The sequence below is a fragment of the Gymnoscopelus braueri genome (genome assembly GCF_963280865.1).
Source record: "Gymnoscopelus braueri genome assembly, chromosome: 21".
NCBI classification, from domain to species: domain Eukaryota; kingdom Metazoa; phylum Chordata; class Actinopteri; order Myctophiformes; family Myctophidae; genus Gymnoscopelus; species Gymnoscopelus braueri.
In genome coordinates, this window is record NC_137623.1 from 48,566,997 (window position 1) to 48,582,281 (window position 15,285).

At 41.4% G+C, this 15,285-nt stretch overlaps 1 protein-coding gene across 1 annotated transcript in view; it reads left to right on the forward strand.

Annotated features, from left to right (window-relative positions):
* The first annotated feature begins 2,722 nt into the window (after positions 1–2,722).
* The window catches only part of LOC308077672 (uncharacterized protein), a 72,634-nt gene continuing 60,071 nt past the window's right edge, over positions 2,723–15,285 (forward strand). Inside the window, exons 1-5 of the mRNA XM_080418523.1 lie at positions 2,723–2,840; positions 4,308–4,358; positions 4,790–4,852; positions 7,784–7,869; positions 10,377–11,927. Coding sequence (XP_080274649.1) covers positions 10,543–11,927 — 1,385 coding nt within the window. The 5' untranslated portion in view covers positions 2,723–2,840; positions 4,308–4,358; positions 4,790–4,852; positions 7,784–7,869; positions 10,377–10,542. The remainder of the gene's footprint in view (positions 2,841–4,307; positions 4,359–4,789; positions 4,853–7,783; positions 7,870–10,376; positions 11,928–15,285) is intronic.

Genomic DNA, 15,285 nt, shown 5'->3' on the forward strand with positions numbered 1-15,285 from the left:
ATCCACTTTAATGGGAATTGCAAAAACTCCCATTCAAGTATTTTTTTCTCGGAAACCATAAGGGCTAGAGTTACATGACTTGGAGGGGAGGTTAATAGTTTATTGCAAAATTATTAAAAAAAAAATCACACCAGTCGGCCACATGGTGGCGCTATAACAGCCCCCTTTACGTTTTGGCCTATAACTCTTGAACCGTAGGTCGTAAAATCAAAATTTCTTTTCACCTGGATTCCTTGGGTCACGACGCATCTCCCCATATAGGCCACGCCCATTTGCGTCTGGATAGATTTTTTGATATTGATTTATTAGTGCATTAAATTTCCCCATCCACTTTAATGGGAATTGCAAAAACTCCCATTCAAGTATTTTTTTCTCGGAAACCATAAGGGCTAGAGTTACATGACTTGGAGGGGAGGTTAATAGTTTATTGCAAAATTATTTTAAAAAAAATCACACCAATCGGCCACATGGTGGCGCTATAACAGCCCCCTTTACGTTTTGGCCTATAACTCTTGAACCGTAGGTCGTAAAATCAAAATTTCTTTTCACCTGGATTCCTTGGGTCACGACGCATCTCCCCATATAGGCCACGCCCATTTGCGTCTGGATAGATTTTTTGATATTGATTTATTAGTGCATTAAATTTCCCCATCCACTTTAATGGGAATTGCAAAAACTCCCATTCAAGTATTTTTTTCTCGGAAACCATAAGGGCTAGAGTTACATGACTTGGAGGGGAGGTTAATAGTTTATTGCAAAATTATTTTTTAAAAAATCACACCAGTCGGCCACATGGTGGCGCTATAACAGCCCACTTTACCTTTTGGCCTATAACTCTTGAACCGTAGGTCGTAAAATCAAAATTTCTTTTTCCCTGGATTCCTTGGGTCACGACGCATCTCCCCATATAGGCCACGCCCATTTGCGTCTGGATAGATTTTTTTATATTGATTTATTAGTGCATTAAATTTCCCCATCCACTTTAATGGGAATTGCAAAAACTCCCATTCAAGTATTTTTTTCTCGGAAACCATAAGGGCTAGAGTTACATGACTTGGAGGGGAGGTTAATAGTTTATTGCAAAATTATTTTTAAAAAAATCACACCAGTCGGCCACATGGTGGCGCTATAACAGCCCACTTTACCTTTTGGCCTATAACTCTTGAACCGTAGGTCGTAAAATCAAAATTTCTTTTTCCCTAGATTCCTTGGGTCATGACGCAACTCCTTATATAGGCCACGCCCATTTGCGTCTGGATAGATTTTTTTATATTGATTTATTAGTGCATTAAATTTCCCCATCCACTTTAATGGGAATTGCAAAAACTCCCATTCAAGTATTTTTTTCTCGGAAACCATAAGGGCTACAGTTACATGACTTGGAGGGGAGGTTAATAGTTTATTGCAAAATTATTTAAAAAAAATCACACCAGTCGGCCACATGGTGGCGCTATAACAGCCCACTTTACCTTTTGGCCTATAACTCTTGAACCGTAGGTCGTAAAATCAAAATTTCCTTTTCCCTAGATTCCTTGGGTCATGACGCAACTCCCCATGTACGCCACGCCCATCTGGATAGATTTTCCGCAATTTTGAATTTTCTTCAAAACAGTACAAAAAACACAAATCCTAATTCAGGTGCCCACTCCTCCAGGTGCCCAGTTGTCCAGATGCCCACATGTCCCAAGTGCCCAGTTCCCAGTTGTCCAGGTGCCCACATGTCCCCACTGCCCAGATGGTTTTGGTGCCCAGTTGTCCCTAGTGCCCAGTTGACTAGGTGCCAACATTTCCCTAGGTTTTGGTGCCCAGTTATCCCTATTGTGAGCTTATCATGCTGTGTAAAGTACAAAAAACACAAATCCTAATTAAGGTGCCCATTCCTCCAGGTGCCCAGTTGTCCAGTTGCCCACATGTCCCAAATGCCCAGTTCCCAGTTGTCCAGATGCCCACATGTCCCTACTGCCCAGATGGTTTTGGTGCCCAGTTGTCCCTAGTGCCCAGTTGTCCCTAGTGCCCAGTTGACCAGATGCCCACATTTCCCTCGGTTTTGGTGCCCAGTTATCCCTAGTGCCCGATGCGTTGTGAGCTTGTAGATCTGCTATTTTCTAAAGATTTGTATACATTGTATGCATTTGAAAACTTGAAATGGGACATTCTGCATAATTAGTACTTTTACTTCTGGTACTTTAAGTATATTTTCTGGGAGAAATTAGTAATGTAACTGGCTTCTGTGTTTTTTTAATTATTATTATTATTATTATTATTATTATTATTATTATTATTATTATTATTATTGCTGTTATATATTTCGCTAACTTCTTCTTTTTAACTTTTAAATTAATAAAATGACGTTTGCATTTAAAACAAATGTATCTATTTTTGGTTAATACTTCAATGTCTTTTTGTTTGTTCTATGAAAGCAGCATAAATTTTACATGCATTTCAGAGCCAACGGCTGCATCCGCTTTAGAAAGGATACGGAAATGGTTTACCTGTGTGTGTGTGTGTGTGTGTGTGTGTGTGTGTGTGTGTGGGGGGGGGGGTTCCTCCGAGTTGGAAACACTGGTGACGCGAGGTTCGTGGGGGGGAGGGGTTGCGACAGGGCTTGCCCGGACTTGTTCTGACTCTTTTGCCTGAGCAGACCAATCACAGCTCTTGCTGATTTTGTCCCTCCCCTTAGACTCACAGCATTCACACGCTTCCTTCTCACAAATCAAAATCCGGCGATAGCCTCGGTCAATTACTATTGGAAACGGATCTTCTTGATTTAGCTTCATATTATATCATCGATCTACTTTGTTTTCTTCGGAAGACTTTCATTTCGTCGTCTTTTGTCTGAGGTGAGTAATACTTTATATCGCTTTCAGTTCATAACTCTGATTGTAGCCTTGGACCACACGACGGTCATGGACGAACTGCAACCTGGTGTTTGCACTTTCTCCCTTTTTGGACCCTCTAATCTACTTCAACGTTCAGATTTCAAACAAAGTTTTTACTCCATGGCCACGGATGTTATAATTATGTATGGTTCCTCAGAAGTAGCCGTATCTTCCGTATTGTTCAATAAAAAAACATTTTAATCCGATCGGTGGCCATTTTCTCATAGTTAGCACACTCTATCAGAGTGCAGTACACCTACCAACCGATGGGGTCGCGTAGTTGAAAGCATATGGAGGACATGCTGAGAAAATGGCCACCGATCGGATTAAAATGCTTTTTATTTAACAATACTGAAGATACGGGTACTTCTGAAGGCCCGAACGGAATTGTTACATCCGTGGCCATGAGGTAAGCACTTTATATTTGAAATGTGAACGTGTATGTACATGTACGAGCCTTAAATGAATTAAGTGCAATCGCCAGTTTGTTGGTGACTTTGTTTTCATACAATCACGTCACCATCAACCGAGCCTCGATCTCCAGGCTTTTATTGTTTAGTTTTGCCATCGACCTGTCTATAACAATTCATTATATAACGCAGAATGCAGCTTTTAATCAACATTGCATTTGTTATATCTTGTCTGCTAAAATTGAGCTTGTAGATCTGCTAAAACTAACTTTAAGCAGCGACAGTTGATCTGAAACTAGGTTAAAAACAACAAGGATTCGTCAGCTAGGCTAACCGATGCTAACGGCTATAAATGTATGCTTACAACTTCCGCATGGCAGTGACGTCACACAGCTCCTTGGAGCTTTGTTTGTGTCTGTCTCGACACAGACAGGGCACGTTCGAAAATACAGCACTGAGCGCACTGGCCAATACAAACTAATAGGCGAGTGTGCTCCGGTGCGTAATTTCCGAACGCACCCACAGTTGGCAGGCATAGATAGATAAATATTCTGCTTGTACTTCTATCCACTATTGTACTTGTATTGTACTTCATCTCAGAGGCAAATATTGAACTTTTGATCCACTACAATTATTTGAAAACTACTTTAGTTAGTTGATTTTGATTATTATTTAAAAAACATTGGCTACATTAACCACTTAAGCCCTACTCAAACTTTTCTATTTGAAAATGGCAGATCTACAAGCTCACAATGCTATACATTGTGAGCTTGTAGATCTGCTATTTAACAATTATCTCTAAAATTGGCAGACTCTGTAGCCATGTGATAACAAGGCATTATACATATTTGAAAATATGAGATCTACAAGCTCACTGTAAACTTGTAGCCTTTTTTAAATAGCTTATCTACAAGCTCACTTGTAGATCACGTGTGAGCTTGTAGATCTGCTATTGTCTATTGATATGCATGTACTTTCATAACTCTGTGTCTAAAATATTGTATTTCTTTTTTTACAGCTCTGGCTGTGGACCCAGGTGACAGACAGACTATCCCAGACCTACTGCAAGGTGTGTAACATCCTGATCCTATTTTCCATTTATTATGGGGGTCTGTGGTCTTGTGCATAGGCTAAAAATGGAAGCTCTTTGACATTACAATAGTTTGAGAACCACTGGCATCCAGGTGACAAGTATGTGTTGCTTCTAGTTTCTATAGAGTTGTCAGCTGACTGAAAGGTACAGTGTTGCATTGCTTATTTGATATGTTGGCATTGATAGACAAATATTGTACTTGTAATCCACTACAATGTTTTGAAAACTTTTTAGATTTAGATTGTTGTTTAAAAAACATAGGCTACACTAACCACTTCAGCCCCACTTCAGCCATATTTAAACTTTGGCAGATCTACTAGCTCACAATGCGACACTTTGAGCTTGTAGATCTGCTATTTTCCAATTATATCCCACATTGGTGCCTAAAATACTATATTTCTGAACAGGTCCTGTGGGTGGACACTGGACAGCCGTGTTCGAGGGACAGACCCTACCTGACAGACTGCAAGGTTTGTTTAAGTTAACCAACCTAAATTTGTATTGGGGTCATCACTTTCAATGCTTGTATATGCTGTATCCTGTATGAGTTCTCTCTCCTGATTGGATGAAAGTGGTCTCCCAAAATCAACCTACATTATATTTCACAATTGGAACAAATAGTCTCTGCTTGATTTACTATATATTGTGAAGTGGCTGGCATGCACACATTTTGTATTACCCTTAAAGACCGGGAACATATCTGTAATTTTACTTTTCTTTGCCTATTCATAAATAGCAGATCTGCAAGCTCATAACATGGCATTGAGTGTCGCACTATGAGCTTGTAGATCTGCTATTTTTGAAAAATCTTGAACATTTGCAAACATTTTTGTGTTTGTGTGGTGTTTAACTCCTAGAGTGTATAAATGTAACCCTTGGATACAATATAAATGGACCCGTAAGGGTCTATTTGGTTACATCTAAATACACAGAGATACTAGGTTATGGGGGTCTGGTCTAATGCATTGGCTAAAAATGGAAGTTCCTTGATATTACAATAGTTTGAACCACTGGTATCCAGGTGAAAAGTATTTGTTGCTTCAACTTTCTATAGAGTTGTCAGCTGACTGAAAGGTGATAATAAGGGGGTGATTAGAGGTGTGGCTAGGGGTTGAATAAATGACCCATTGTTGATTTCCATTAACAGGCCCTGATTGTGTCTCCTCTGTGCCTGTCTTATCTATTATGTGGCCAATGTTTCAGCACAATATGACAGTTTTCAAGATCTATCTTGGCACTGTTTCTTTGCTACTGTCCAGTTTATAGAAAGCTATATGCTGATAGCCATCATTGCTTTGTGTTTGTTTAGTAACACGGAACACCCTGTCTCAGTCTGCAGGTCCTTTTTAAACCAAAAATAAAGGGTGGGTTGGCAATTTCATCCAATCATAATCAATAACTTGATTGTATAGGCTGTGTCCTGTATGAGTTCTCTCTCCTGATTGGATGAAATTGGTCTCTCAAAATCACAATTTCGTTTTAAAGGCAGTTACTGTGTCACCTAGAAGGAGCATACTAACAGCACCCCTACTTAAGTAAGACTGTTTGCATTCTGGTACAGTGGTGTAGTCAATTGGTATGGTTGCTGTGTTTTCACGTTGTGGATGCAATGTATTATTTAGTATATTCATTTCCATTTGATAGTATGCTTTAATAAGTACCTGACAAACAAACATGCTCACTTGTGTGTGCCTAAGTGTCTTTGGGTCAATCCAGAGCCAGTGTTTATGGAGCCATTGCCAATATCGATAGCTTGATTTACTTATATTATGATAAGTGCTAGGCATGCCTGAATTTTGTATACCCTTTAAGACCGTTTAAGACCAGGATCGCTGTCATTTTAGATTTATTTGGCTATTCAAAAATAGCAGATATACAAGCTCATAGCGCAGTACCAAGTGAGCTTGTAGATCTGCTATTTTTGAAAAACTTGAAAGTTTTCACACATCTACAAGATCTACAAGCTCATTTTCTGAGCTTGTAGATCTGCTATTGTGCCTATATTGACATGCTCACGCCCTTGTGCGCAGACTGTGTCTGTCTATCTATGTACATTTGTGATGTGAGTACTGTACAGTGTTGCATTGCTGATTTAGTATGTTGGCATAGACAAATATTGTACTTATACTTCTATCCACTACATCTCAGAGGCTTGTAGATCTGATATTGTCCCTATATTGACATGCTCACGCCCTTCTGCTCTGACTGTATCTGTGTACATTTTTGGTGTGAGTACTGTATAGTGTTGCATTGCTGATTTGGCTGATCATAGCGCAGCACCAAGTGAGCTTGTAGATCTGCTATATTTGAAAAATCTTGAAAGTTTGCAAACATTTTTAACTCTGATCTGTGCTTCTGGGGATCCCTGGAACAACATATTTTGACATAAGGGTCATCTGCTAAATACATATCATATTGGGGGTCCTCTGCGAACATTTTTTAACTCCGATATGTGCTTCTGGGAGTTCCTGGAACAACATATTTTGAGATGGGGTCTGCGGCCAAATGCATATCATTTTGCGGGTCCTTCACATAGAAAGGTGGAGCACCAAGACACGTTGGAAGCTTGTAGATCTGCTATTTTTTACTCTTATTGTGTGACACTCTTGTATGATGAAGTAGGGCAGTGGTTCTCAAACTTTTATGTAGATGTACAGGCCGTAAATGGATAAAGTGCAAACACCAGGTTGAAGTCATGTTTCAGAGCTAGCTTTGTTAGCTACATGATTGTTTTTTATAACATTGTGTCACAATCCACCTCCACCATATTCTGTGAAAATTTGAACTTTTGTGATTAATAAACAGACTACTAGCCACTAACAGGAGAAACTAGGGCTGAGATGAGGTGGGTGTGTGTGTGGGTCACATATTGTCACACCACTCATTTAAAATAGCAGATCTACAAGCTCATTTTCTGAGCTTGTAGATCTGCTATTGTCCCTATATTGACATGGTCACGCCCTTGTGCTCAGATTGTGTCTGTCTATCTGTGCACATTTGCGATGTGAGTACTGCACAGTGTTGCATTGCTGATTTGGTATGTTGGCAGTTGGCATAGATGGACAAATATTGTACTTGTAATCCACTACAATTATTTGAAAACTTTCTTACTTTGTAGATTTTGATTATTGTTTAAATCTATCTAAACTTTGGCTATTTGAAAATTATCTCCCAAATTGGCAGACATCTGTAGCCATGTGATAACCAGGCATTATACATATTTGAAAATAGCAGATATACAAGCTCACTGTAAACGTTTAGCCTTATTATAAATGGCCGATCTACAAGCTCACTTGTCAGATTGTAGATCACTTGTGAGCTTGTAGATCTGCCAATGTCACTATATGCATTTAGTTTTATAATTTTGTCTAAAATACAGTATTTTTGATTGAAATTTTCAGCTGTGGCGTGGCTGTACACCGGACCTGATATCTTGGCCAACACAGCTGTGGACTGAGGGGACCATTCCACACTGCACTACTGCAAGGTTTGTTTAACATAACATGACACATGTGCAAATCAAAGCGTTTTAGATCTAACTATCTAATGTTTGCATATGGAAATTGTCTTGGGGTCAATCCATTGTTTTTAAGGAATCATTGCCAATATATATACTCCATGTAGCTTAACTCTTCAACTGCCATATCAATAGTGTGCCAGTGCTGCCAGCAAAAACGGTGATTTTACTGTACCTTTGAAAAATCATGGAATAATTTACGTGACTGCCGTCCTCACAGAGATCGGCGCATTACATGCATGGGGTTATCAAGATTCCCAGAGGGGTCCCCAAATTATTTCGTTGGTCCCCAGATTATTAGCTTAATTGAAACACTTTCTTTCTTTTTTAAATGCCAACTCCTATTATTTTAGCTTATATTGCACACTTTATTGTCTCCGCCAGGCCGGAAGGCATGCCTGAGACTGTTTTGCACCCTGTGTGTGTGTCATTCTGTCTGTGGACAGTCAATCTCTGGTACCGTTGGCTTGATGGCAGTGAAACTGTGCACACACGCTCTCTGTCTGGATGCCAGAGCAGAATTATGTCCCAAAAAAGTCATATGGGCCTGTAATTGTGCCACCAGGAGGCCGATTTTTGAAAAACACACTTTTGACCGTGCTCCTACACATGTTGTCTAAACATGACGCTAATCGGTACACAGTGTTTCTATTGTCATTAAACGAAACTGGTCTTTCAGATTTGTCATATGCCATCCTGATTGGCTAAGATTGCCTTCCAAAGTTTGCAGGAGTGCTCCGTTTTGAACAAAATGCCTCAAATCATGAACACGGCGTGCAATTTCTGTGACATTTTGCAAGTACATTCCCACTTGGCAGAGGAAGAAATGCCACTTGAAAAATGTCACGTCAGCCTCATGGTGGCGCTATAGCAGGTCGATTCATGTTTGTACCTATAACTGCACGATATGTGTAAAACTTTGTATGCACACTCCCTAGTGGCCAAGAAAAAGCCTTTGCCCTGCATTTTTCACATCTGCCTTTTATAGCGCCATCAGGTGGCTGACTTGTGTAAAACGTATTTTTGATATTACAGATTTTATCCAAATTGCACGCAAATAGTCATGTGATCAAGACGGATGTCTCTTGTCCAATGTCATCCGGTTCCAAACAACTGTCCAGGCCATGTCCAGGTCTCAGCGCAGTCCAGGTCCAGGTCTTTTAACGGATCTGACCTTTCATATTCCACCCTGATTAGCTAAGATTGACATCTAGAATACCACAAATCATTATAGCTCCGTCTGATTGCGGTGAAACTTTGCACGCACATTCGCACTACTTTGAGATACAAGTGCCACCCTCTTAACATTGCCCTATTATAGCTCCATCAGGAGGCCGTTTTTTTGCAAAACAATTGTTTTTAAATTAGTCCCACAAATGTTGTTCAAACATCACGCAAATCGGTACACATTATCTTCATAGTCAAGTGATCAAAACAAATCTGTACAGTTTTTCATATTCATTCTGATTGACGAATTCCAAACATTGCTGGCCCATAATAACCTACCTGACCTGGTGGAGACCTGTGCTCCGAGAAGCACTTTCTCTAGTTGCATTCTGTTGCCACACATTTTAAAAAGGTCATGACTATATAGGATCCAATTTGGCCAAAGCTGTCAACCATTTTTAATCAAAAAATTCAAATGGATTACAACAAAATGGTTACACCATTACTCTACAGATAAATGGTAACATTAGTGTTTGCAACAGTAAACTTATGAATTAATGCATTATTTTCCCACACTGCTTTACCTAAGATAAACTATGCAGATGATATGCGGACTTCAATTCTATGGTGTACTCATCATATACATAATCTTTGGTATACATATATGCTTATGTGATACTTTCTCTCTTTACTTAGACTTCTCCAAATGTTTTGGTTAATACTGTATACAATCTTGAATAGTTAAAGTTCAACAAGGGAATGTCAGCTTTGTCTGTTATAGCCATAATAGCATAAATGGTAGATGGATATGAATAAAATATATATGCACCATACATACAAATGCAGCCATCCAGGGTCCTGGTGAATCATGACCATAAAACGTTTTTTTCTGTGATTTATTTATTTTATATTTAATTATATGATATACTATATTTAATAAATAACCTTTGTTTTGCCGTTTTCAAAAAAGTTTTTTCACAAAATCGAACGTTTTATGGTCATGATTCACCAGGACCCTGGATGGCTTGATTCTAGGCTTAAATTAATTGATATAAATATTTTTGGAAATGTCAATGGGAAAAATGCATTGAGTATTTTGCAGTGGAACCCGGAAGGGGCGGGAACTGCGATGCTCTATTGTAGCGTATAACACTTCAAATGGCCATGCTTCAGTGACCCATGCTCATAGCAGTGCAACATATAACTAGGTTTGAAGGCTGCGCAGCGGCCTGAAAATCTACTGTCATAAAATGTAATTATATTGTAAAACTATAGCGCTATTCTGAAATTGTTCTCTCTTTTTTTTCTAGAGTTCATCAGATCGGAACAGCTCTTCAAGTGACTTTTTAACGGTAAGTAAGTTGATTCTAGATGCCTAGAGTGATTTGTGACTAATGCTACACTAGTATTGAAGGTTGTTTTTTGGTAAAGACAGTACATTTTAATAAAAGTTCAAATCTAAAACTCGGTGACATCATGCCTTGTCGTGGGAAGAGATCTTTCGCTAAAAAGAAATGCTGGGAAGCTAAAAAGGCCCATACAGATTCACCAAACAGTTGCACAGAGGTCGATGAAGGGACACAAAAGACATATAGTCCAGCCATGGAGCCTGTGGTAGAAACAGCTCAGCAACATGCACAGTCTGATGTTGAAGACAACATTGGCGAGGCCATGGACCTTTCCAACAATGACCCTGTACAACAAGCATGCACCGCGCCACCCTCTGTGAAATCTGTGCAGGCATCCAAAAGCCAAAATCATCATAAGTTTTCCCAAATGTCAAAGAATCGGCAGTGTACATGCATGGGTCTGACATTTTTGGCACACCAACATGAAGGTCTTGACTTGAAGATGGATGATCTTGACAAGATACTGGACAAGGGAGACAGTCTGTATAAAAGAACAATAGAAACACTAAAAAGACAAAAGCTGTTTAAGTCATGCCAGCTGACAATGGAGGAAGTACCTCTCAAGGTGGAAACGGAACACAATACTTACTCTGTGAAAAAATCTACCGTGGACATGGGATATATGAGAGCTGAGGGAGAGCCCTACCGACGGCATTGGTGGCTGAAGCTTCAGGAAAGACTTAAGTGTCTGTCTGAGAATGTCAAATATGCACTCCTAACAGTATCACCACACACCATTGCTGTTTTTAGAGACAGGTCTGGAAGATATGGACTGTTTGACTCTCATCAGAGAAGTGCTGATGGCCTACCTTTGCCTGGAGGAAAAGCTGTAATGATGACCTTCACTCAGTTGGATGATCTGTTCGCTAAGATTGACCAGCTAATTGACTTCTCACATTCGTCAAACAAGATTGACAAAATGCAGTTTGACTTCATGCCAGTGACATTTGAACAGACAAATGCTAGGTCACCCCATCTGTCACCAGTGCAAGTTCATCCTGACAACCTGCATCACAAAGAGCCTGTCGATCTAACTAGCCAGGATGAAACAAACACTGGACCTCCAATCACCAAGCATTCTCTGCAGGCAGGCTATTCACCATCAACACAAGTGATGTCACCCACTACAAGTGAAAACATCAACAAAATGAGTAAAGCACGGAAAAAGAAAATAACGGAGAGACAAAGAAAAGATCAACTGCAATCTGATACCAAGGAAAAACCTAGGACTCCAAGGAAGGAATATATGAAGAAATACATTGCCATGAGATGTATAACAAATGAAAAATTCAAGAAACAGCAAAACAAATTCAAGAAGGCATATTTCAACAGGAGATTCAGTGAAGATGAAGTGTTCAGAGGGCAGCATCAGGTCAAGCAGAAGGCATATGGCAAAAGGAGGTTCAATGAAGATGAGGTTAGAGAGAAGAAGTCGGCTTATGGCAAAAGGAGGTACAATCAAGATGAGGTGTTAAGAGGGAAAAAGAAGGCTTATGTAAACAAGAGGTTCAGAGAAGATGAGGAGTTCGGGGAAAAGGTTAGGGAACACATGAAGTCCTACATGGCCTGCAGATGCAAAACGGACCCATTCTTCAAGATGCGCCGTGACATCCGACGTTCAATGAGAATAAGAAATAGATACAAGGACTTATGTGATGAACTGCGCAAACGGAGCATTGCTGTAAAAGCGATGAAAGATTTAGATACTGCGAGGATAGATTTAGCTCCCGCACCCCAACAGAATGAGCTACTACAAGGCGCTATAGCGAGTTTCCAGAAAGTCATAAAACATGGACCAACTTTTGTGTGCACAACGTGCCATCGGACTCTTTTCGCTGGTCAAGTGAATGTTTGTCATCGGTCAAATTACACGATCAAACCCGCCGTGGTTGCTGCCTGCTTAACAGGCAAATGCCTTCATTCGTGTGATGATCAATGTGGAGGGCCGGAAGATTGCACTGTACCCGAAGAAAGGCGAAAAGAGTGGATTTGTCAATGCTGTCACAAAAGTGTAGTAGCAGGAAGAATGCCACGCTTGGCTGTCGCAAACAACCTAGAACTTGCACCCATTCCTCCAGAGCTCCGCCAACTCAATGTGCTGGAAAGACAAATATCGGCAATAGACATACCATTTGCCAAGATTCTCACACTTCCTAAAGGCAAACAGAGTGCTATATATGGTGCTGTGGTGTGCGTGCCAGCAGACGTGGAAACCACAGTAAACACCCTACCCAGAAGGCTCGACTCATCCCGTTTGTACAGGGTGAAACTGAAGAGACGTCTGCGGTACAAAGGCCATCATTTGTTTCACACTGTCAATATGACCAATGTCTTACTGGGCTTGAGGAAACTCATCGAGACACACCCCGACTACAAAAACATCACAATCCGAGATGATGAGAGCATCAACGATGAAAATGTGGAGGGCCAGCTTGAAGACCTACCCAATGTTGAACTTGAAGACCTACCCACTGTTGAACAGACAGGCACAGACGAAGTCATGGACAGTTGTGACGACGCCGAAATGATGGAAGTAGCCGATGCGACTGAAACTCTCGACCCATCACGGAGAGGGGATCAACATCCACCCACTGCCCAAGATGAGCAAGATGCGCTGAGACCTGGACATGGCCTGGACAGTTGCTTGGAACCGGATGACATTGGACAAGAGACAATGACATACGGAGATGGCATATTCTGCATCGCCCCAGCTGAAGGAAACAGGCCTGTCAGCTATAGCACAGCCCCTAACCTCGAAGCAAGGGCCTTCCCTACATTGTTTCCAACTGGAGAAAACACGTTGGATCGTAAGAGAAAGCTCAAACTGACACCAAGCAGGTACTTCAACGCAAGGCTTTTCAATGTTGATGATCGTTTTGCGAGAGACCAAAGCTATCTCTTTTTTGCCCAGTTTGTTACAGAGACCCACTTGGCAAAAAACACCATCTCAATTCAATTGAGGAAGGGCAAACCCTTTACCAAGGATGGTCGCAGGATCTCCAACAAGATGTTGCAGGACAAGCATGAAGTTGAGAGACTGGTCAGAAACCGGGATGCAACAAGGTTCATGCAACCCCTGAGGGGGACGCCAGCCTACTGGCAGAAGACCATGTATGATTTATTTGCCATGGTCCGTCAGTTAGGCCCACCTACCTTCTTTTTGACCTTAAGTGCTGCAGAATTCAGATGGCCAGAGGTCATAACGGCAATAAAAGCACAGCAAGGCCAAATTGTGGATTTTGACAAGCTGGACTGGAATGAGAAGTGCGACATCCTCAGAAGCAACGCAGTGACTACCATGCGAATGTTTGACAAGCGAGTTCGTTCTGCGTATACAAAACTGCTGTTGTCTGATGCTCGCCCTATCGGTCACGTCATAGATTATTTCCATAGAATAGAGTATCAAAACCGGGGTTCGCCGCATGTTCACGCCTTAATGTGGGTAGCCGACGCCCCCAAACTTGGAGAAGACTCGGACGAGAAGATATGCGAATTTGCGGACCGCTACATTTCGTGCCAGCTGCCTGATCCAAACGAAAATCCTGTGCTTCACCGAATTGTCCAAGAAGTTCAGATGCACAGCAAAAACCACACAAAGTCCTGTAAGAAAGGTAACAAGACATGCAGGTTTGGATTCCCCAAGGCACCAGTGGACACAACCTGGTTAACTAACCCAACGCCAGTTGATCCAATGGAGGAAGTCATGGATGAAGAAGAAAGGGGCGCAACAGGAGGAAATGAAGGAGCAAACGAAAGTGCAAAGAAGAGTACAGAAGGCATAGGCAAACAACAGAGGGCAAGAGCACAAGCTGCTTTGGCCAAACTCAAACCTCTGTATGATCTACTTCTGGACTTGCCATCAGAACTGACCGACCTCTCAGAGTTGCTGGCAAAGTGCAATTTGACTCACGAAGAGTACGACAGCTATCTTGAAGACTTGAGGAATGTCCAGGTCCTCTTGATGAAGCGTGGAGTCAAGGACTGCTATGTGAACAACTACAACCCAGTTTTGCTGGAGGCCTGGAATGCCAACATGGATATCCAGTTTGTCCTGGACCACTTTGTTTGCATCTCATACATGCTGTCCTACATATCCAAGGCCGAACATGAGATGGGTGAGCTTCTGAAACAAGTAGTCGAAGGCATAGACCCCACAAAAGTGACCGAAAGGGGTGCAATGAACGAACTTGTTCACGCATATGTGAAAAACAGACAGGTTAGCTCTCAGGAGGCAGTGGCCCGAACTTGCAGCTTGCAATTGAAGAAATGCTCCCGCGAAGTTGTCTTCCTCCCGACGGATGACAATGCAATGAAAATGAGCCTCCCGCTCAGCTTGCTGCAGAAAAGACCAGCCGATTCGAACCAAGTGTGGATGTCAGGGCTTCTTGACAAATACAACGCCAGACCCAAAACACTGGTGTTTGACAACATGTGTCTAGCAGAATTTGCATCCGAGTACAGGATTGTGTACGGTAGCGAAGCAAAAAAGCCAGATTGCCTGAAGCTGTCTGACAACATGGGAACCATTAAGAAACGCTCGACGGATGGCCGACCCGCGGTTATCAGATACGCGAAATTCTCGGAACAGAAGGACCCCGAGAAATACTTCGGCAACTTGCTGAAGGCTTACCTTCCGCATCGCTATCAGACCACACTGAAAACCGCAATCTTCCCCACCTACAAGGAGTTCTACGACTCTGCGTCTGTGAAAATACCTGGACAAAAATGGACATGCCGCGCAAATGCCATTGTTGATGAGAACAAAATGAGGTATGAAAAACACAGCAAATCGATGGAAGAAGCATTAGAG